At 40.0% G+C, this 23,709-nt stretch overlaps 4 protein-coding genes across 5 annotated transcripts in view; 1 reads left to right on the top strand and 3 right to left on the bottom strand.

Moving 5' to 3' along the window:
* Positions 1-7,100, bottom strand: part of LOC126378771 (spectrin alpha chain) — a 174,234-nt gene extending 167,134 nt beyond the window's left edge. Inside the window, exon 1 of the mRNA XM_050027158.1 lies at positions 6,833-7,100. The gene's annotated coding sequence lies outside the window, so the exon portion shown is untranslated. The remainder of the gene's footprint in view (positions 1-6,832) is intronic.
* Positions 1-23,709, top strand: part of LOC126378776 (T-complex protein 1 subunit eta) — a 299,946-nt gene that overhangs the window by 202,888 nt on the left and 73,349 nt on the right. The window lies entirely within an intron of this gene.
* On the bottom strand, positions 634-6,029 carry LOC126378773 (uncharacterized). The gene has a single exon (XM_050027162.1). The coding sequence runs from the start codon at positions 4,862-4,864 to the stop codon at positions 1,910-1,912; it is 2,955 nt and encodes a 984-aa protein (XP_049883119.1). The 5' UTR covers positions 4,865-6,029; the 3' UTR covers positions 634-1,909.
* The window catches only part of LOC126378794 (leucine-rich repeat serine/threonine-protein kinase 1), a 109,999-nt gene continuing 96,133 nt past the window's right edge, over positions 9,844-23,709 (bottom strand). Inside the window, exons 56-59 of the mRNA XM_050027195.1 lie at positions 17,360-17,490; positions 15,137-15,256; positions 14,013-14,123; positions 9,844-12,879 (exon numbers count right to left, since the gene is read on the bottom strand). Of these exons, the coding sequence (XP_049883152.1) occupies positions 12,793-12,879; positions 14,013-14,123; positions 15,137-15,256; positions 17,360-17,490 (449 nt within the window). The 3' untranslated portion in view covers positions 9,844-12,792. The remainder of the gene's footprint in view (positions 12,880-14,012; positions 14,124-15,136; positions 15,257-17,359; positions 17,491-23,709) is intronic.

The following is a 23,709-nucleotide window of genomic DNA, read 5'->3' as shown; positions in this document are numbered from 1 at the left end:
CACGATCTGGAGGTCCGGGTTCGATTCCCGATGGGGACATTGCCGAAATCACTTTATGAGACTCACTATGAAATCACTTTTTGATTGGTAAGGACATTGCAGGCTTGAATCACCTAATTGTCCGAAAAAGTAAGATGATTCCGTGCTTCGGAAGACACGCTAAGCCGTTGGTCCCGGGCTACTAGCCCAAACACCTCCGCCAGCCCGCAGCGAAGCAGCGTGGTGGAGTATGCTCCATACCCTCTCCGGTTGATTGAGGGGAGGCCTGTGCCCAGCAGTGGGACGTATAAAGACTGTTTATGTATGTATGTTATGATCATTTTATTTTCATGCCGTGCATGTCCTATCTCAATTATAGCACTCCTTTACAACAAACAACCCTATCTCGTGGCCTCATAACTCACAAAGCACATAATACTCGTGTTCTTTCTCATTTATTTACTTTGTCAACAGTATTATCAATGTACCGAGGTGTTATTTTCAGTATTCATATTTATTTGAGTTGTAAACTTCAATATAGAGGAGAAACAAAGGAATTGTATTCATATGAAGTCAATTTTTGTGTTCGTTGTCAATGAAATAACCTTTTATAATAGGTTTTAATATGTCCTTAATTCACATTAAAACACGAAATTTGGTAATCGCATGTTTATTGAGCTGTGTAGCAAAATACAATGTGTCAATCCAAAACTACCCACTACTTAACTAATCTTATTTGTCAATAAGAGAAACAAGTATCTACCCACAATACCTACCACATACCTAAACTCATGTATATGACATACCTTTCCCCCAAGTAAACATAATCAGTATTTATATGACAACTAAACAAATGACATTCTTGCAGTAATATTAACCAAAACATTTATCTCTAATTATAAATTCTGTAACTTAATGAAATATAGAATATTATTTATAATTACACTAAAGACAATCATCCTAACATTAACTGTTTATTAAATGACCTAATTGACTCAAGTTCTAGGTATTCCTAGGATCTCCGCCCACGAGTCATCACTCGGAATTTCTATAATTTGATCAGGCTCTTCATTAGACGATGACTTATCCTTGTTACTTATCTCCCCCTTTTCTTCTTTTGGCCTTCGAGACTCTGATGAGATTTTTATAAGTTGATCAATATGCCTGTTGACAATGGAGCCATCTTCAGTTTCCACTTTGTAACTAGAGGGGCCAGTTTTGTCCAATATCTTGCCTGGTAACCATTTCGGACCATTTGTAAAATTTCTGTACATTACTCTATGGCCTATGTCCGATTCTCTGTTCTTCTTCTGATTATTTTCTATGATTTGCTGTTCAGTTCTTTTATGTTGAATGTGGTCCGGATGAATTACGTCCAATAAAGTTCGTAGTTTCCGATTCATCAATAGCTCCGCAGGACTTTGATGCGTTCCAGCACATGGCGTCGCACGAAGACTCAGCAGCATGTTCGGAATTTTCACATCCCATGTCAAATCGTCCATCTTTCGTATTTTGTCTTTAACTGTCTGAACCATCCTCTCCGCTAACCCATTGGTAGCAGGGTGGTAAGGTGCCGTTGTAATATGCCTTATCTTATTAGCATGTAGAAATTGCTTCATTTCTTCAGACACAAAAGCAGTTCCATTATCGGAAACCATTACCTCGCATAATCCGTGTGTCGCAAATACCATCCGTAAGTATTTAATTACCGTTGCAGAGGTGGTGTTGTTAACCATAAACACCTCGGGCCATCTAGAATATGCATCGACAATGATCAAAAAGTTCTTATTTCGGAAAGGACCGGCGAAGTCCATGTGTATTCTCGACCACGGTCTGGTAGGTGTGATCCATTCATGTTGAGATCGCGGAGGCATGTGACGGTTCTCAAGACATTTGTTGCACTGACCCACGAGCGACTCTACGTCTTCATTTAAATATGGCCACCAAATGTAGCTTCTAGCGAGCGCTTTCGTCTGTACAATACCACTGTGAGCCTTATGAAGCGCTTGTAAAGTACCTGTACGTAGCGGTGGAGGCACCGGTTTCCCAGCAGCAGACATCCGTCTTGCAAAGACAGTTCAGTGCGGTGTAACCAGTAAGTATGTAGGTCCGGCTCTCTAACCTTAGCAGGCCAGCCTCGCTGTACGCAATGTATTACTCGGGATAGTGTTTTGTCTTTCGCTGTTTCAGCCGCAATATGTTCTGCGTCAAAAGGGAAATCTTCGGGTTTTTCTGCCATCAGCAAAACTTCAGTAGGTTCGTTTTCAGATCGGTCGGGAACAGGTTGTGGCCATCTGCTTAAGCTATCAGCACTCCCTATTTGTGAGCCAGGTTTGTACCTAATGTCATAATCGTGTGATGTCAGCGCGATTGCAATTCTGGTTAAGCGCGGCGACAAGATGTTCGGTATCTGCCTTTTGGGATCGAATATACCAAGGAGAGGCTTATGATCTGTAACTACGGTAAAAGATCTTCCTGTTAAATAATTGTGAAATTTTTGAATCCCAAACAAAATTGCTGTAGCTTCCTTGTCTAGTTGAGAGTAACGCCTTTCCGCTGAATGTAAAGTTCTGGAACTCATAGCCACGGGACGCTCTCTACCGTCATCCATCACGTGTGACAATACGGCTCCCACGCCGTATTCTGAGCTATCGCATGTCAGTATCAGAGGTTTGTTTAAATCGTAATGTACTAGTGTGGTATCGAATGTCAGTGCCTTTTTAGCGTGATCGAAAGCTCTTTGTTCCCGTTCTGACCAACGCCATACATGTGTCTTATCTAAAAGTCGGTGTAGCGGCTCGAGTATGGTGGCCTTGTGAGCTATAAATCTTTCGTAAAAATTATACAATCCGAGAAAAGCTTGTAATTCTTGGACATTCTGGGGTTCTGGGGTGTTCGTTATAGATTCAACTTTGCTTGGCGATGGATGAATACCCTCAGCATCAATAATGAATCCCAAAAATTCAACTTTCTCCTTGGCGAACCTGCACTTGTTTTTATTAAGGCGTAATCCCGCTTCTTTTATACGTTGTAAAACCGTGTCTAGGCGCTGGAGCATCTCAGGCATGGTACGACCAGAGATTATGATGTCATCAATCAGAACTGCGACTCCTGCAATTCCTGCTAGAAGCGCCGTCATCAGCCTTTGGAAAATACCGGGGCAGGCCTTCACCCCAAATGCGAGTCTATGTACGGTGTATAAACCCTTACAGGTATTTAAAGTTAACAGTTTCGCCGTATCGTGGTTGACCGTAACTTGCGTATAGGCACGGTCTAAGTCTAGTGTCGTGTAGAATTTTCCACCAGCTACAGCAGCAAAAACTTCATTAGCCGTAGGCATTGGATAAGTATCTGACTCCGTCGCTTGGTTGACTGTGCTGCGGTAGTCGCCGCATAACCGCACTTCACCTGACTTCTTTATGACTGGAACGACAGGGGTGGCCCACTCCGAGAAAGACACCGGTCGAAGGACGCCCTCATCTACCAGGCGATCGATTTCGTTCTCCACTCTATCTTTAACGGCGTACGGAACAGGACGAGCCTTAAGAAACTTTGGAGTGGCGTTCGGTCTCAAATGTATTGCTACGGGATCTCCACGGTAGGTACCGAGACCATCCTTGAACACCTCGTGGTGCGTAGCAATTATGTTTTCTAGCTCTGCATAATCTCCGTTAGATACGAAGTTGATATTCATCGTAATGCCTAAATGCATAAGCCAGTCTCTTCCTAACAGGTTAGGTCCACTTCCCTTAGCCACGAGTAACGACAGTTCATAGTCAATGTCCTTATATCGCACTGGTAGCACTGTCCGGCCGAGTAGATGTACGGGTGCGTTAGTCCACGTGCGCAAAAGTAGTGGCGCGGCATCGAGGCGGCGCGGCGGCAGCAGGCGCGGCTGTAATTGGCGCCAAGTGTGTTCGTTTATCAGTGTGTAGCAAGCACCCGTGTCGACCTGCAGAGTGACAGGTTCACCTGCCATCAACACCCGTATCTCGAAGGGTGGGATCCGACTCGTTGTCTGTACAGTATAAATGCCGTTTAAAGCGTATCTGTCCTCTTCCGTGAAGTTCATTTTACTCGCGTTTTTTTTTGAAATACAGATTTTTTCTATGTGTCCTTTTTTATTGCAATATCGACACGTCACATTGATAAATCGGCACTCGCCACCGTGTCGATCTCCACACCGATAGCAAAGGCGCGTCGCGGGTTGCGGGGCTAGGCTGGCAGCGGTGCTGGCGGTGCGCGGCGCGGGGCGCGGGCGCAGCGCGTTGATGTCCATGGGCTCCGGCGGCGGCGCGGCCGCGGCCGGCGGGTCGGCGGGGCGCGGCGTCGGCGCGTCGCCGCCGCTGACGGCGTGACCCGCGTGTATCATCCTCACATCTTTACCCGCACTCTCCGCTGATTGCATAGCTTCGACTACATCTTTATAAGTCAGATTGTCTCGCTTTAATAGTTCGTACTGTAATCGGTCATCTCGCATACCACACACAAGTCTGTCACGTAACATACGTTCCAAATCACTAAAATTGCAGCCCGCACTGATCTTTCTAAGTTGAGTAATGTACTCGGCACTCGATTCGCCACGATTTTGGTCACGCTTATAAAACTTATATGACATAGATATCTCATTTGGTTTCGGGCTGTAATGTTTGGATAGAACTTCTACGGCCTCATTAAATGTGACTTCTGTAGCTTTGCGAGGCGTAATTAGTGCTAATAACGTTTCAAACACTTGCGAACCACACACAGTAAAAAAATTTGCGCGCTTGACATTGTCTATTACGATTCCATTTGCCTCAAAACAAAACTTTAGTCTGTCGATGTAATTGTCCCAATTGTCTGTTTGTGGATTAAATTCACTGAACTTCACTGATTTCCGGTCCATTTTCACTAGTTTACTTCCTCGTCGCCAATAATATGTCCTTAATTCACATTAAAACACGAAATTTGGTAATCGCATGTTTATTGAGCTGTGTAGCAAAATACAATGTGTCAATCCAAAACTACCCACTACTTAACTAATCTTATTTGTCAATAAGAGAAACAAGTATCTACCCACAATACCTACCACATACCTAAACTCATGTATATGACAGGTTTCTTCAATTTCTCTTGTTTAAGTGAAAAGTTTTATACGAATCATGTGAAACAAAAAGCTCGGTGAGGTGTGGGTACAGTCATGAGCAATATCATGTACCCACTTTAGAACCCTGTCGCACTATCAAATTGGACATTTAATGAGACTTACAGTTTAATTTGTCAAGAAAGTTAATGTGACATGGTTTCAAAGTGTATACATATTAGTACTTGTGACCGTACTTGGGGTGAGAGGTACATCCATCACAAGATGAATGAAGCACTGACACCTCACCAAGGTTTCTGTTAGACCAACGTGATAGGTGGTGAGCCGTATTGCCGTCTATAATGGTTAAACTTATAATAAATTATACAAAGAAAATAAAAAATGTTTATAACAGTCTTCCATTCTTGTAACTTGCAGAGGATGTCAGGATCAGGGAATATCTTCGGGATGGAGTGGTTCAGGAGGGGACTCGGGACCTGTCTATCAGGAGGAACCATTAAAGCAACATTTTAGTTATCATTACTCACTGTGAAATTTAAATTACTAAAACTATTGATGTATAATATGTTACTATTTTTAAGGATTTTTGTTTTTATAGCAAGCACCCATGCTTACTGATCGTGAGGACTGGAAATCTGTTATTCAAGCCCTACATTCCAACAGGGACTGAAAGGATTAGAAGAAGAAGAAGACCTCTGTGAAGGGACTCACAGAGATTAAATAGAAAAAAACCTGACCCCAGTCTGATTTTTCGACTTAACACTTTCACTGTGTAACTGAAAATTTTATATCGACCCCTCACATGCAATTTTATTTTTCCGATAAACACATTGGAATTTATAAACATAGACACACTAAAGCAAGAAAAAATGTGCCCCGCATATGGGCCATGCACATATGAGTTTCAAATTGACTGCCTCATGTGTGGTTCATACATAAATAAATAAAATAAAATGTCAAAAACAACTTCAGCAAGCATACACCATGGAAAGATAGAATTTGAAAATGGTAATTTTTTACTTGTTAAGAAATTTTTAAATGATTCAAATAATGTAAATAAGTTTGTTTCACAATTGGATAGTTTCCTAGGTCAAAGATAAATTATGAAATTCTAAAGGTGACAAAAAACATTTTCTTTTTTCTATTTAACATATTTATGAATTTTAATAAAGAACAATAAGTCCGACATTTTATCATGATTTTCTATGTCTCAGATTGCTTTTTCATACAAATTCAATAGTTATTTCGTGTTTTGACCTTTAGTAAAAAGTAACTGATTTGACTAGTTGAAAACTACCCTATTTATTTTTATTTTATTTATGTCGTGATTTGTTGGTATACTTACTATAACTTAATTTGTTTACCAGTTAAATATATGCAAGAATTCTAAATCTAACCATTTCATAACTAGTGTTTATGAGTGGCAATCTAAAATTTAGGTATTTATAGGTTATTAGCGACTGGTTTGTATTTATGATCACGTCTCAAATCTTGTTAGTTACTAGGTCAAAGAATGTTGGGTTATTCTTTAAAAAAAACACTTAAACCAGTAGTTCAATACTCAATAGACTTTGCACGTAAGATAAAGTATGTCAGCAATAATTTCGCTGCTCTAGCCGCAATAAAATCCGCTTAAAAGGCATAAAAACGCGTAACACTTTTTTATATAGCGCGACTAAGTTAACCAACGCGGCAAGTTTTCCATACTCGAAATTTCATCGAAATGGTCATGAAAACAGGTAGAAATGACCTAAACAAGGTAGGACTCACCTTGAACAGGCCGAAAAAGTTGCTCCACCCGAACAAAATCCAAAAACGCGTGCGAAATCCACACTAACTTAAAACCATTCACTTAGTCAACAAATTGATTGAATTCTCACTAAGAACACATGATAACTGCACTAAACATATAGTAATCACAGTATGAATAACATTTACGGCACAAAGTATTGTTTTGTCCAGGAATTTACGCGTATTTACACGCGCTGTCGGCTAAGTTATAGTACGAAAGTTGTAAGAAGTAGTTTGACAGTTGTAGGCTGTTCCGAAGACGTCGTGTTTCGGTACTTGTAGCGTCCAATCGGCGGAAGGTTGCTGTCGCGTTCCGAATCGTGCTTCGAGAGCTGCTTTTGTACTTTTGTTAACTGCGTGGCGCCATCTGTTAGAGATCTCATATACTATAACAAATATGTTTTACTCCTGAAAACGTTTTTGATAGAAACAGTTTGTGGTCAACCTCGATTAAACGCACTTCATTTGGTAACGATATTAACAAATAAATCTCATTCCTTCCAATATGTATAACTACCCTGCTGCCTTGAAATAAAAAAAATATCTACTTTCATATTTTCGCGTATTTTAGTAATAATTAAGAAAAAACGCATTATAAATAACATTACAAGTAATCAAACATCACTACATTAATTACGCCCTCTATAATTTAACATCAGTTACAAACTTTACCGCAGCAAGACATCTCTGCGAGCAGGATTCGGACCACGAGCGACCAATCGCCGCATTCCGGACATTCCCGCCACTTCGAACTGCAAACCGGTCGCCGCGCCTTGTCGCGTAGCCCCCACGACGACAACTGTTGTATAGCTTTGTTTATCGTGCATTGACGATTTCATTATGACGGGAAAATTAGATCGAAAATACTAATGAGTAAGTAATAACGAAAAATAATATAGATGGCGCTGTCCAGAGTAAACGTGATAATTGGTACCTATTTTCTCATTACAATACAATCTAATTGCAGAAGCATGAATACCTAAAAATAATTGTTGCTTAATATTTGCATCAGATTATGTATACAGAATTATGTTGCTACCTATATTGTTTCACTTTATTTTGACCAGAATAATAATGGGTGGTAGATGTCTTGTGCCTGGATGTAATAACAAGGCTCATCATTTATACCTAAAAACAAAGGTTTGATTAGATATTACTTGTAATTTGATGAAATGCTATTTTTATTGCTGTTTTCTTTGAATGTTGTAAGAGTTTTTATTATATATATTTTAATTTTACATTCTTACTTTATCTTCTTGTATTTTAATGGTAATTTTGGTACTATTGAGCCTGAAATAAAAGGCACGTTAAGCCGATAGTCCCGGTTATTACTTACTGATGTAAGTAGGTACGTAGTCGTTACATGAGTCATGTCAGGGGCCTATGGCGGCTCAGTAATAACCCTGACACCAGGATTGGTAATTCACCTCACAATAATCCACACGATAGAATAGGTAAGTAGATTGTAGCCTCAGTATTTTTTGGGAATTTCACTGTTGCGTATAACTTTAGTACAAGCTAATTTTTTTCTCTTATAAAAACGAAATACCTACTTTCCAAGTCCACACAGCAATGTATGAGTAGGCAATCAACAACATCGTCAATGAAGTTGATAAAGTCACAACTTATTACAGGCCACATTACATACAATTCGGAAGTTTACATTCATTTGATTATGTATTTAATGTAAGTAATGTAACCGAGAGAGTGAGCTCGCTGCACATCCCATTTGTCCGGCCAATTAGTGAATGCAGGTCGAAAAATCGTAGTCATGTAACTTCTTCCATCGTGTGGGTTGTGAGGTGGATTACCAACCTCATCAACCCTGGGGTTATTAACTTATTACTGAGCCGCCAAATGTAACGACTACATACTTATGTCAGTAAGTAGTAACCGGGACCGGGCTTTTCGGGCCTTCCGAAGCACGGATCATCTTACTTTCGGACAATCAGGTGATCAGCCTGTAATGTCCTAATCAAACTAGGGATCACAAAGTGGTTTTTGTGATACGTCCCCACCGGGATTTATTTGAACCCGGGACCTCCAGATCGAGAGCCCAACGCTCAAACTACTGGACCACGGCACCACTTCTTTTACATCTATAGCTGCAAGTGTATCATAACATAACAAATACTTTATTGCACAAACAGGAAAAAACAAAATACAAAACAAAAGAGAAACAGAACGAGTACAATAGGCGGCCTTATTGCTATGTAGCAATCTCTTCCAGGCAGCCTTTAAGTATAGGAGATATTGAATATTACGTAATATAGCGGGATAGTGCAGCATGGGAATACTTGTACGTATAAAAATAAATACAAAGACGGATACACTTACGAGTAAATAAACTATATAATAATAATACACATATAATTGTTATAATAAATAACTATCAATACTTAAACTACTACATATACTGTAATAGCTATTGCCCGCGGCTTCGTCCGTGTGGCGTGTTATAAAAGACAGATCTTTGTGTGTGTGGGAGGAGGTTAAAAAATGCTTAATTTTATTATTTTTAAATGAGGTTATAGTATAAGTAGCTCAGTTAAATAATGAATTGTTATTAATTTTTAGATTATCAGTTTATGATAATTTGGTTTAATATAAATTTAGGAAAATACGATCAGAGGAGGCTAACCCTAAAGTACCTATAAGCTTTCGTCTGGAATTCAGAGATGAGAATGTTTTTTTCATACAAATGTTTTCTCCCGCTAACTCCCGTTCCCGTGGGAATCTCGAGAATTCCTTTCTTAGTGCACCTCTACGTTACCTAAGCTACGTCCCTTCCTAATTTCAAGTGCCTACGTTTAGCCGTTTAGGCTGTGCGTTGATATGTCAGTCAGTCAGTTTCTCCTTTTATATATTTAGATACTACAGTACTGTGTACTATGTATCTTATCTTTGAACTCATTTGAGGACCTGTGCTCACCCCAGCAGGGATTACAAGCGTGAAGTGGCTCTGGCCACACAAAAAAACAAGAAATAAGTCAGTTCTAAACGTATTATATTTATTATTTAAAATCTTTGGTATCAGTAACACGAACTATGACCCTGATTCCTGTAGACACCAAATTTTAGGTTATATCTGTCTTTTTCCTATCCGCCGAAAAGGAAAGGGACGGATGATTGACAGATTTGAAATCTTCATATGAATGAGTGAATGGATAACCCGGGCGAATCAAATAGATATCTCCTTGATATGCAAACCGTTTGACGTGTGCTGTCAACTTAATTCTGTCGGGTTATTGGCCAATGTTGAATGTTTAAAATTGATGTGATTTCCATAAATTTTATGCCTATCAATTACCCACCCGTCTATTTCCTTTTCGGCGGATAAGAAAATGACAGCTATAACATAAAATAAAATTAGATGGTGTTTACAGGAATTAGCACCAGTGTCGACATTATACTATGACAAAGCATAATACTTACTTCTAAATTGGTTATCATTGCACTGACTTGTGTACAGTAAGACAAAGAAAAATATATTAAAACCGCGTTATAAGTACTTGGCAACATTTGGCGCGCGACATTTCGCACAACATGTTGAAAATTACCGCGCAACTTATGTTTAACAACTTTGCCAGATCTGACGCCAAAACTTGTTATTTTTTCTTGTTTGTACTATAATAATATTTATAACAACTGTTAAGGGTGAATATCAAAATTTCAAGTTTGGTGGCAAACTTTCATATTATTTTTTTCGTAAAAAATTGGGTTCCGACATGAAAAAGGATAGTTAAGTTACCTCGTAGCTAGAACTATCCTTTTTCATGTCGGAATCGAATTTTTCACGAAAAAATAATATGAAAGTTCGCCACCAAACTTGAAATTTTGATATTCACCCTTAACCATATGGTGTGCAATAAATACTTTGTCATGTTGCGTTTCAGCTGGCAACATCGTGCGCTGTTGTTCAGTGTTGCCGTATATGTTGAGCGTTATATGTTGCGCGCAGTTGTTGCTTAGTGGATACGACGACGCTTTAAAGTGGTATAAATAATAATCAGTGTATTGACTATTGGCTGTTATAGTTATATATATACAGGGTATTAGTGACACCGTAACGAATACTTAGGAGCATGAATCAGCTCACGATTCCGAGTTGATATCAAGTGGAATTTAACATTTGACAAGTGCGCATTGTCAACAAATTTGTTACTAACTAGTTATCTTATATGGTTTCTCCTCTCTGCTCACCCCGATAGAAATCACGGGTGTGAATTACACATGTATGTTATCAAGGTGTGTTTTGAAACAACTAAAAACTATTCTCATAAGTACAAAAAAATAAAAACCAACACAAAATTGTTCACGAGAAAGAATATTAAATCGAAAATGTTTCGAACGGGATTTGAACCCGCACACTAGCACTAACAAATTAAATCTAAAAAAATAATAATTATGAAATTAATCATAAAATAATCAACCACAAACCATAATACACAACCGATTCCTTCACATAATATCATAAAAATAATATAAAATACCATAAAATAATATAAAAAGAAAAATAAATCACAAAATAAAAATTAAAATCTTACACGGACCAGTCTTAAAGTTAATATCATAAATTATTTTATCATAATTTTAAATTATTTTAAATAATTAATGTATAAACGTTTTAAATATGAAATAGTACATAATAATAAAATATAATCATGCAATTATTTTTACATTAAATTGATGTAATATGAACAGAATTAAGTATATAAAATTCGAGGTATATCCCTTGCAGGGTGGTTAGAGATGATGTAATAAATATTATTTCCTTACAATAACTTGGCATTTTATGCGTTGAAGGCATTCAATTGAATAATTCATATTTAATTATAATAAGTGCATACTAATTGGACAGAATTGTTTGATGGAAATTAATTGTATTTATTATTTATTATGCGAATATTATTGTAAAATTAAATAAATTTTTGGGTCGCCATCGTACACAGGCTGTTAGTGACAACGTAACGAAAACTGTGAAGGATGATTCAGAGCATGATTCCGAGTGGATATCAAGTGGAATTTTTCGTCGCAAAAGTATGGAATGAAATTAATTGAAAAAAACATAAAAATCATTAATTTTCCGACAGGAATTTCCACTTGATATCAACTCAGAATCATGGTCTGAATCATCCCCCTCAGTTGCGATGTCACTAACACCCTGTATAGCATTTAGACTAGTCGTTCTGCCCACCCCGGTTGAGGTTACGGGCGTGTATCGACTCTATTTTCACATGAAATTGGGAGAAGCAAATTATTATTCGCGTTTTTATCACTTTCTTATACATAACAGTACGTAAACAGCCTATATACGTCCCACTGCTGAGCACAGGCCTTCCCTCAACCAATCGGGGTATGGAGCATACTCCACCACGCTGCTCCACTGCGGGTTGGTGGAGATATAGTTTATAATGTATTATGATTACTTTAAGATAAAATTCGTGAATAAGTAAAAAGAAAAATGGGATTGATTTTTGATCATCTTAAACTGACTTCTATTTCTAGATTAGCGTTATATAATTTACCTTTGACCCAGTCATCTAGCTTATTAAAATGGATTACAACCACAGGCTTGGTAGTCGGTAGTCGAGACTACTGGAGACTACGATAGATGGACATCCTGGTAGTCGGTAGTCAAAACTACGTATGTCGTGACTTTGGTAGTTGGTAGTCGAGGCTGCAATAGTCGGTAACCTGGTAGTCGGTAGTCGAGACTACTCGAGGCTATTATAGTTGGACACCGTGGTAGTCAGTAGTCGAGACTATGATAGACGGTAGCCTGGTAGTTGGTAGTCGAGACTACGATTCGGATCCTGGTAGTCGGTAGTCGAGACTAATCCAAACTACGATAGTTCAACATCCTGGTAGTCGGTAGTCGAGACGACTCGAGACTACAATAGTCGGGGGCTTGGTAGTCGGTAGTCGCTGTAGTCGGTTTAGTCGGGCAGCCAGTGCAGCGCCCGCCACAGCAGACAGTAGGGGCCGGCGTAGTTGTTGGCTGGCTGGCTGGAGTTGTTATTCGACTGCAACACACAATTATTATTGTCACTGAGGTTGAAAAGGCCACGACGACAATCAATACAACTCTGGCAACCCCTTTGGGGAAACAGACGTGATGGTATGGTATGTGTATTATACAGGGTGTTAGTGACATCGTTGAGGAGCTCGGTGGCGCAGCGGTAAACGCGCTCGGTCTGCGATTGTTGAAGTTAAGCAACTTTCGCAAAGGCCGGTCATAGGATGGGTGACCACAAAAAAAAAGTTTTCATCTCGAGCTCATCCGTGCTTCGGAAGGCACGTTAAGCCGTTGGTCCCGGCTGCATTAGCAGTCGTTAATAACCATCAATCCGCACTGGGCCCGCGTGATGGTTTAAGGCCCGATCTCCCTATCCATCCATAGGGAAGGCCCGTGCCCCAGCAGTGGGGACGTTAATGGGCTGGTGATGATGAGTGACACCGTAACGAATACTGAGGGGGATGATTCAGACCATGATTCTGAGTTCTGAGTTGAGTTGGGTCAAGTGGAATTTCCTGCCGGAAAATTCATGAAAATTTTAGTGTTTTTTTAATAAATTATTTTCAGTTCCGTACTTTTGCGGGGCGGAAGGTAAGAGAAACCACTGCCCTATTCTTCCCTAAAGGGTGTTAGAAAAAGACAAAAGGTAGCCTACGTCACTCTCCATCCCTTCAACTATCTCCACTTAAAAAATCAAGTCAATTCGTCGCTCCGTTTTGCCGTGAAGGACGCACAAACAGACAGACACATACACATAATTATTTATTATTATTATTTTGGTTTGTTTTTCTTCTTTTTTTGTTAATGATTTTTGATCTTGGTTATCTTTTTTTTTGTGTACTTATTGACTTACAAAGCACGGAGGAGCTCGAGATGAAAACTTTTTTTTTGTGGTCACCCATCCTATGACCGGCCTTTGCGAAAGTTGCTTAACTTCAACAATCGCAGACCGAGCGCGTTTACCGCTGCGCCGCCGAGCTCCTTCTTTCTTTTATATACTTTCCCATTTATAATATTATAGTGTGAATTACAATACAATACAAATACACTTTATTGCACCAAAATAAAAAGAAATAATTACAAAAAGTCTCTTAACTAAGTACATGGCAAATGGCGGCCTTATCGCTTAAAGCCACCTACCTGTTGCTGCGGCGCGTATCTGTTTATGAGCGGTCGATATCCGGTGCCCATCGTGGCCAGCATGGAGTCGCCCGCCGCAGCATGAGCCTCCAAGGACAGAATACACGACACCTGGTGCAACATACGTGGGATATAGAATTCTTCTCTCGTCTGGGTTGTGAGGTGGATTACCAACATCATCAACCTTGGTGTCAGGGTTACTATTGAGCCGCCAAAGGCCCCTGACATGGCTCATGTAACAACTACGTACTTACATGAGTAAGTAGTAACCGGGACCAACGGCTTAACGTGCCTTCTGAAGCACGGATCATCTTACTTTCGAACAATTTGGTGATCAGCCTGTAATGTCCTAACCAAATTAGGGATTACAAAGTAATTTTTGTGGTACGTCCCCACCGGGATTCGAATCCGGGACCTCGGGATCGTGAGCTTAACGCTCAACCATGGAGGTCGTTAGAATTAAAAGGAATATAATTATTATAGTTAAATAGGTTGCAGGTCAATTTAAAATTTTTGAATTTACGTCATTTCGCAATGTGATATGGCTGAGGAGAAACTTGTAATGTATACCCTCATTGGTTTTTAAAAGATGTGTTGCTGTTGCAGTTTCTTGTCATTTCTTCTGCTCAGCCATAACACCTTGCGCAATGACGTAAATTCAAAAAAAATGTTAAATAGGCTAGTTTCCAACTAGTCAAATCAGTTACTTTTTACTAAACGTCAAAACACGAAATTACTATGGAACTTGTGTGAAAAAGCACACTGTGACGTCTAGAAAAAGCCATAACACCTTGCGAAATGACGTAGATTCGACGATTTTTTTTATTTCTATGTCTAGCAATAGATATCATAAGATGGACTACTATTTTAGGATATTTCCATTGACTGTTACATTGACCTTCAACAAGTTTATCCATGATAATTACGTTGGATAACCGATTCTCTTTCCATTTTTCGCGGTCCTGTGCGTATTCCGGCCAGTCCCTCCGGCATGCGTCCAAGAAAGAGGAAGGGGAGGCCTTTGCCCAGCAGTGGGATCTTGTAGGCTAGATTAGATTAGAACTGATTCTGATTTGTGAACGCAGCTGGGTCGGAGTGCCCTGCCCCCTGCCGCAGCCACTCACGTGCTCCTCGTAGGGCCGGAACACGGTGAGCGGCGCCAGCGAGTGCGCGGCGGCCAGCAGCACGGCGCCGCCCGCCGCGCCCGCCGCCACGCGCCCGCCCGCGCAGCACAGGGACGTCAGCTGGGGGGGATATTTTTTTATTTTTGACGTGACTTATTGTAGATTTGCCGCAGATGGCATTAACTACTTGGCCGGACAAATGGGGAGCGCTGAAGGCTCTCACCCGGTACAACGCTTAAGACAACAGGCCTGAGGGTGCCCATTTGGACGCGAACCTCGGCTCAGGGCGTCGTCTGAGAGGAAAAATATTTGAAAGAATTAGTGTGCGTCAAGCTAGCGGCCTCAAAAAAAAAATGGGCACGAAAAAATAATTTGACCATACCAAAAAATAGTACTCTTATTGAAAAAAATAGTACCTGTTGTAAAAAAATTAGTACCATCACGGTTCTGGATTTATAGCCATGTTTTATTGCACTTGCTAGCTTGACGGTGAGCGAAATTTGGCGAGAGTTAACGACAAGGTCTTTCGCTTTGATTTAAACGCCAAAAAATAGTATCGAAATAGTACTCATCCCCTGCAAAATACCGAAAGTAGTACTTTAACGGTTCCAAAGTTATAAAGGTAGTTCTTTGATCCCGCTAGCTTGACGTTTTGAAAATACCTATTATCTGGGGAATGCTTGCATACTTCAGTTTGTAACTAATGTCAATAAACTCGTATGAAATAGTACTCCCTACCATCATAATTTGGACCTGATTCTCTTTGTAGAAATATGTCAAAAAGTCATTATAACCTATGTCATACATTTATCAAGACAAGTACAGTCGCGAACAAAATTATTACACATGGTCAAGAATGTTGTCAGATTTCAGTATTTTTCCCCATTTTTGGGTAAAAATTGGTGAAGTGCCAGGGTTGTTAGATGAAAGTAATATCATTGTTGAAACTCTTTGAGTTATTCTACAAATACTGCAAATTGTTTATTAACAAACACTTCGATCCGTAACAAATTCAACATGAAGGTATAAATTATAAAATAAAACAGCAGATTAAAAATGTATTATGATGTATTAAAATCACAGATTGTTTTCGATAAGAACTAGACCCATGCAGCCATTTTCTATTAAAATTAGTGCATATGGGTGTATGCAATAGGATTTTTTTGTAATAGCAGCACTGAAGTGCAAAGAAATGGTAGGGTAGACCTCCAAAATGGCAATACTTACGAATAAATTGTGAGGTTATGTAATTGTCTACGTGACTGTATCAACAACAAATGTATGGCATAGGTTATGATGATTTTTTAACATTTCTACAAAGAGAATCGGATCAAAATTATGATGGTAGGGAGTACTATTTCATACGAGTTTATTGACATTAGTTACATACTGAAGTATGCAAGCGTTCCCCAGATAATAGGTATTTTCAAAACGTCAAGCTAGCGGGATCAAAGAACTGCCTTTATAACTTTGGAACCGTTGAAGTACTACTTTCGGTATTTTGCAGGGGGTGAGTACTATTTCGGTACTATTTTTTGGCGTTTAAATCAAAGCGAAAGACCTTGTCGTTAACTCTCGCCAAATTTCGCTCACCGTCAAGCTAGCAAGTGCAATAAAACATGGCTATAAATCCAGAACCGTGATGGTACTAATTTTTTTACAACAGGTACTATTTTTTTCAATAAGAGTACTATTTTTTGGTATGGTCAAATTATTTTTTCGTGCCCATTTTTTTTTTGAGGCCGCTAGCTTGACGCACACAAGAATTAATCGACCCTAGTGGGTCGATAGCGATAAGCGCTGAATGAGGGAAATCGTCGACCACGCCGGCGGGGTCTGTATCGGGGTCCTGAAGTGTTTGGTGTCGCGAGCTGATTGGCTGCCTCTATGACTAAAGTGAAGGGGATATATTCAAATTCAAAAATATCTCTATTCAGTAGGTAACATAGTTATCGGTATCAGAACTGGTTGGAGGCCGAGGAAATGGATTCTGGTAGGGCTCTAGCTAGAACATCAGCGATTGAGAAATTGGTCGGTGTACTGCGGAACGGAAGGCGATTGGGGCAACCACCGTTCTACACGCCCTATCTATGGAGGAATGGCGATTACTCGACCGACAAGAGCACAGCTCTTAAATAAAGAGAGAGAGAGAGATTGAAGATATAACACTCATGCCACATGTACTGATGCAATTTATTAGTGTTTATAAGTATGCGTAGCTACCCTGCAGGTGCTGGGAGCGCGGTGCTCGATGCTGATGGTCTGCAGGCTCTCGGAGCAGGGCACCAGCTTGCTGCAGTCGAGCCGCGCCGTCTGCTGCTTGGTGGACACCGAGTACTGGTACACGCATACTCCTGAAATGTTACGATATCATATCGTCAATGGAAATATCCTAAAATAGTAGTCCATCTTATGATATCTATTGCTAGACATAGAAATAAAAAAAAAACAATATAAACTTACGTTGACGTCATCTAAATTGGATAAATGGGTAAAAAGTTATGATAAAAAACGAAAAAAATTCTTTAAACGGCTGTTTGTTAAAATTGCATTTTGACGATTACGTAATTTTGCCTTTTCAATTGTGCTAAAAAGGGGAGTAAGTGGTTTCATTGTCACCTACGAAACCAAAGCCAACCCCACCTGCACGTTGGTACTTCCTGCTGAACAACAGACGGGGCTCTGGCGAAACGTATGGCTAACTGAGGCTTGTGTAAATATACACTAAAGGCTTGGTTAGTGCAGTCGGTGTTAAAGCAGGACATCGACTTAGAGCGGCGGCGGAAGAATGTCTAGAACATCAACGGCGGCGCTCCAAGGTCGAATCAGCAGACTTACTGCTTACCTGCCAACCCGCATTAGACAAGCGTGGTAGGTTATTTGTCTAAACCCCTCTAAACAAATATGGACACTTCCAATAATGTTAGGCCCCCAGTGCCCGGCAGCCTTGGGCGCCTTGCCGATGACGGTTGGCAAGGTGATCCTGAAGCAGGGGGTGCTAAGAATCCCCGAGCGCGATCGCTTCTCCGTCAAACGACCTATGCTAAACCCAAAACGGACACCGAACTTAATATTTTGACTTACAACGTCAGAACCTTGAAATCTGAGGATCGACTGCTGGAACTGGAGAATGCTTTAGGGACCATCAAGTGGGATATCGTATGCCTCGCAGAAATACGCAGAGAGGGCGAAGAAACCTGTGAGCGGGAAGATAACATCTTCTTCCATTGCGGAGTAGCTGGAGGACAATATGGAGTAGGCTTTCTTGTGGCTAAACGCTGGAAAGATAACATACAAGAATTCGTAGCCTATTCAGAAAGAGTTGCTCTTTTGAAATTCCGTATATCAGAAAAGGAAACCCTAACTATCATCCAGGTACACGCGCCTACTACCACACATAGTGTTGACGAAGTTGAAGAATTGTATGATACTCTTAACAGGGCACTTGAAGAACATCGAGGCAAGTGGAATCTAGTAGTAGGAGACTTTAATGCAAAAGTCGGAATAAGGCTAGACACGGAGGATGCACACATAGTAGGACCTCATGGCTTAGACCATAGAAACGATCGTGGGACCAGACTCCTTCAATTTGCCTTCGGACAACAACTTAGTATAGCCAACACATTCTTCTACAAAAAACATCATAGACGATGGACTTGGATTTCTCCTGGTGGCACTATAAAGAATGAAATAGATTACATACTATCGTCACATAAAGAAATTGTAAAAAACGTAGAAGTAATTAACAAGATTAATTTCAGTTCCGACCACCGACCAGTCAGAGCAAAAATATGTCTTAACCGAAAAATTTGCAGGGCAAAAATATTTAAGGATAAAATTAAGAGAATATGCAAAGAGACATTGATTGCTAATGAAGATCAATTTAATTTGGAGTTACAAAATTCGTTTGAGCTTTTGAATACATCAGATACAGACGTAGAAGACCTAGAGGACATTCAATACCAATATGATTATATTAAAAAAGCCATCAAAATCGCTAGTACAAAAATAAAGCAAGTAAAAATTAATAATAGAAAATTATCAAATGAGACCTTACAACTTATATTTCAAAGAGAAAAACATAGAAACAATGTTACAATGGAAGAGTTTAGACGCATAGATAGAGATGTGAAACGTAGTATCAGAAAAGATATTAGAAATTTCAACAAAATAAATATCGAAATTGCACTCGAACAAAATAGATCTCTTAGAGTTGCAAAACAAGGCATATCAAGGAGCAAATCCTGGATTTCATGCCTCAAGGATAGCACGGGTGCGAAACAGGGCAGCAGAGATAGAGTTTTAAAGATTAGCACTGATTTCTACAAAAACTTATATTCAGAACCCCATACATCCACAAATATTATAGAATACAAGTATGATGATACCATCCCTCTCATAACAGAACTAGAAGTACATCGAACATTATGCGCGATGAAGTACAATAAGAGTCCAGGTGAGGATGGTATCACTATCGAAGTCTTAAAAATTGGTACACCCACACTTTTACCACACATTACAAACTTTTTTAATTGCATCTTAAAGACAGGAAAGCTACCTAAGCAGTTTTGTCACTCAAATATCATTTTACTACATAAAAAAGGAGATAAATCTGATATTAACAATTATAGACCCATAAGCCTTGTTTCTCACTTGTACAAAACGTTTATAAAAATCATAGAACGCCGTGTTTCTGGCAGACTGGATCTTAACCAACCACCAGAACAGGCAGGTTTTCGACCGGGACTCTCTACTACTGATCACCTGCATACATTGAACCAGATATTGGAAAAGCATACAGAGTTCAATTTGCCTCTATATCTAGCTTTCGTCGATTACTCCAAGGCGTTTGATAGTTTGAAGCACGACGCCTTGTTTGACGCACTCCAGAACCAACAGATACAACAAACTTATATAGATCTTCTAAAAATAATCTATGCCAATAGCACAGCAGCTATACAATTAGAAACGACGGGACCATCTTTTAAAATTGAAAAGGGCGTCAAGCAGGGTGATCCTCTGTCGCCAAAGCTATTTACCAGCACGCTAGAGGAAGTTTTTCGGAGCCTAGCGACAGAATGGGAGAGGCGGGGTATCGACCTTGGTGGCAAGAGACTGAATAATCTCCGCTTTGCCGATGATATCGTCCTTCTTTCTTCCTCGGCTTCAGAGTTAGAAAAAATGCTGCAGGATTTAAGTTCGGCGAGCCTGAGGGTTGGACTGATGATGAATGTGTCAAAGACTAAGCTCATGACTAATAGCATACAAAAACGGGTAGTTTTAAATGATGGGGGAATGGAATATGTCCATGAGTACATTTACCTGGGGCAAATGGTCTCCTTCCAGTCACGTCAAGACAAAGAAGTTGCACGACGGACCGAAAATGCGTGGAGGAGCTATTGGTCAATGAAGGAACATATGAAAGGCGATTTACCTCTATCTCTAAAACGCAAACTCGTGGACATGTGCATTCTCCCAATATTAACCTATGGAGCTCAGACTTGGTCTTTGACAGAGGCTCAAAGGTCCAAACTTCAGGTCTGCCAGCGAGCAATGGAACGCAGCATGTTGGGTGTGAAACGGACTGATCGTGTCAGAAACACCGTGCTGCGTTCTAAGACTCAAATTGCGGATGTGGTCCACGCAGGCGCCAAGTTGAAGTGGGATTGGGCAGGTCACGTCTGTCGGATGCCTAACGACCTGTGGGCTAAGATCACCACAGAATGGTCTCCGAATAGAGACAGGCGCAGGCGCGGCAGACCGAGGCGGAGATGGCGCGACGACTTGGATGCTTTCCTGGAAGGCTGGCCGGAGGAAGCACTGGAGAGAGAGTCCTGGAAGAAATGGAGGGAGGCCTTTGCCCAGCAGTGGGACACTTTAGGCTAGATAAGATAAGATAAGAATTGTGCTAATTCCTGTAAATACCATCTAATTTTATTTTAAGTTATATCTGTCATTTTCATATCCGCCGAAAAGGAAAGGGACGGGTAATCGACAAGCATAAAATTTATGGAACACACGTCAATTTTAAGCACAAATCTAAACCAACCGTCTAAAAATTTTACATTCGTCAATAACCCGACACAGTTAAGTAGACAGCACGTCAAACGGATTGCATACCAGCGACGTACCTTTTGATTCGGCCGGGTTATTCATTCATTTACTCATTCTTCCTAAAATTAAGAGCTGTGAATCATCCGTCCCTTTGCTTTTCGACGGATATGAAAATGACGGATATAACTTAAAATAAAATTAGGCGGTGTCTGCAGGAATCGAGGCCAGTGACGGTATATAATAATAAAAACATTTATTTGCTCGAATATACATTGTTAAAGGTCTTAAATCTAGTAAAGAAAGAAAGAAAGAAAAGAAAGAAAGAAGCGTTTATTATAAAGGGACACCACAGTAACAAATACAAAACAAATATATAATTTAAAACACGGAGTAACACACAAAAAAAAAACACATAATAAAAACAACATACACGAGAAATACAAATAATTGAGTGTATGGACTGGTCAACGATGGTGGTGGTGTCCTTTATAAAAGGGCCTCACTCAGCATAAGCCGCGGCGCTAGCCACGACGCTGGTATTCTGTGGACCCTGCTAAGTGAGGCACGGAAGCCGTGTCTCCCACAAATACAACTTGAATGAATACATAATATTATTTACTTATACTATGAAAACAAAGTAGTTTACAAAAACATAATTAAAAGCGTGTGTGTGTGCAGTGTATCTACAAATACATGAAAGAAATACAATAATACTTACAAAACAATACATATAAAACGATAAAATAAACAAATAAATAAAGTTAGAAATGTTAGAATGTGTTTCAAGTTAGTGTGCGTGCGGATTTGAACGAAAGAACGTAGTATACGTTGCAACCCAAACTGGTTTGGACGGAGTAAAAAAAGAAAAACTACCGTTAGCGGGCTTACTACGTCAACATTTTTATCAAACGCATTACGTCAGTTTCAACCGCCACTGCCGTCCGAGTGCAACGATCATTACGTAATCAGCTTGTACAAAAACCCATCGCGAATGTTTTTTTTGTGGTTTTAAAAGTGCTGGGAATAAAAAATATAATTAATTGATTGATAATAAAAAACATTTAACGAATCAGTGACCATAATTACAATAAAAAATAACAAATAACCCCCAATGAACAGACTAGACGAATATTTGTGTACCGCCTACTAGTGTATTTTCAATGAGTAGCTGTGTGCCTGTTAGAGCTATATTGCCGTCGCATCCGCGTCGCAAGTTAGACTCCGCCATCGTGTCGTGTCTGGACCACAGAGGTAGGTTTGACTGGTTTATTAAGAACTCTTTTGTACTCGCAGAAGATGTTGCTTGAAATGAAGTTTAAAATTATTGATGGTTTTCAGACTACGAATTGGTGGCGGTAGATCGTTCCAACACTTGGATGCGGCGAACCGGAAACTTCCGCGAAAGGCAACAGTACGATGGCGCGGCATTGCTAGTGAGTAGATCGTCGAGCGTGTTTGATATGACTGAACATCACGGGACCACACCAGTTTTTTAGCAAGATAGGATGGTATACTATATTTTACAACTCCGAATAGAAGTGTAGCGAGATGCAGATGTCTTCGAGCATTCATTTTCACAATATTTGCATTATTTAAGAACGGCGTAACGTGCGTGCGGGGAGGTATTTTAAAGCAAAATCTTGCACACGCATTTTGCACCCTCTGAATCAACTTCCGTGACCGTGCAAGGAGCCGAGGACCGTAAACGACATCCATATAATTGAATTTGGACAGAACAAGGGAATCGCAGAGCTTTATACGAGTGCCAGTATTGATGAACTGTCTAATCAGATATAAGGTTTTGAGCCGATAGAAGCAATTAGCAGCTGTATTAATTATGTATTTTTCAAATCTCAATTCCTCATCCATAAGAAGACCAAGGTTTCGTGCTTCTGTAACCCGCTCCACTGTTTCGCCCCTGATGTTCACATTCACCCCGTAACTTGATATTCTGTTTAACTGCTGTTTTGACCCTAATATCATATATTTGGTTTTACTTCCGTTGAGAACTAGTGAATTTTTCTCAGACCAGGAAGTAATACGCTCAAGATCATTATTCAATTTGGCCACAGCTAAATGTGTCTCACTTGGTTTACATGAAATGTAAACTTGTAAATCGTCGGCATATATATGATACTTGCAATCATGGATGTGTGTTACTACATCGGCACTATATATAATAAAAAGCAGTGGGCCCAGTATAGACCCTTGTGGGACCCCACGAGTAACGGTTTTCGTTTGGGAAACCTGAGATTCGCCCCTCTCATTTTGCATTTCAACAAATTGGCTCCGATAGGCAAAATAACTATTAAACCATTTGATGGCAGATGCGCTAAACCCGTAATAATGTAACTTTGCTAAAAGTAAGGGTACGTCTATGCAATCGAATGCCCGGGAAAAATCGAGAAGCGCCAATATCGTACCCTGCCCTACGTCCTGAGCAGCCAAAATGTCATCAACCACGTTCAAAAGAGCAGTTGTTGTGCTGTGAGATTTCCTAAATCCGGACTGTAATACGG

This window comes from Pectinophora gossypiella, chromosome 27 (genome assembly GCF_024362695.1).
Source record: "Pectinophora gossypiella chromosome 27, ilPecGoss1.1, whole genome shotgun sequence".
Taxonomy (NCBI): Eukaryota; Metazoa; Arthropoda; class Insecta; order Lepidoptera; family Gelechiidae; genus Pectinophora; species Pectinophora gossypiella.
The sequence above is the reverse complement of the archived record's forward strand: the minus strand, read 5'-3'. Positions and strand labels throughout refer to the sequence as shown.

What these genes read in the sequence shown, in the direction of transcription:
- LOC126378773 (XM_050027162.1), bottom strand. Translation starts at nt 4,864, where the DNA reads ATGGACCGGAAATCAGTGAAGTTCAGTGAATTTAATCCACAAACAGAC.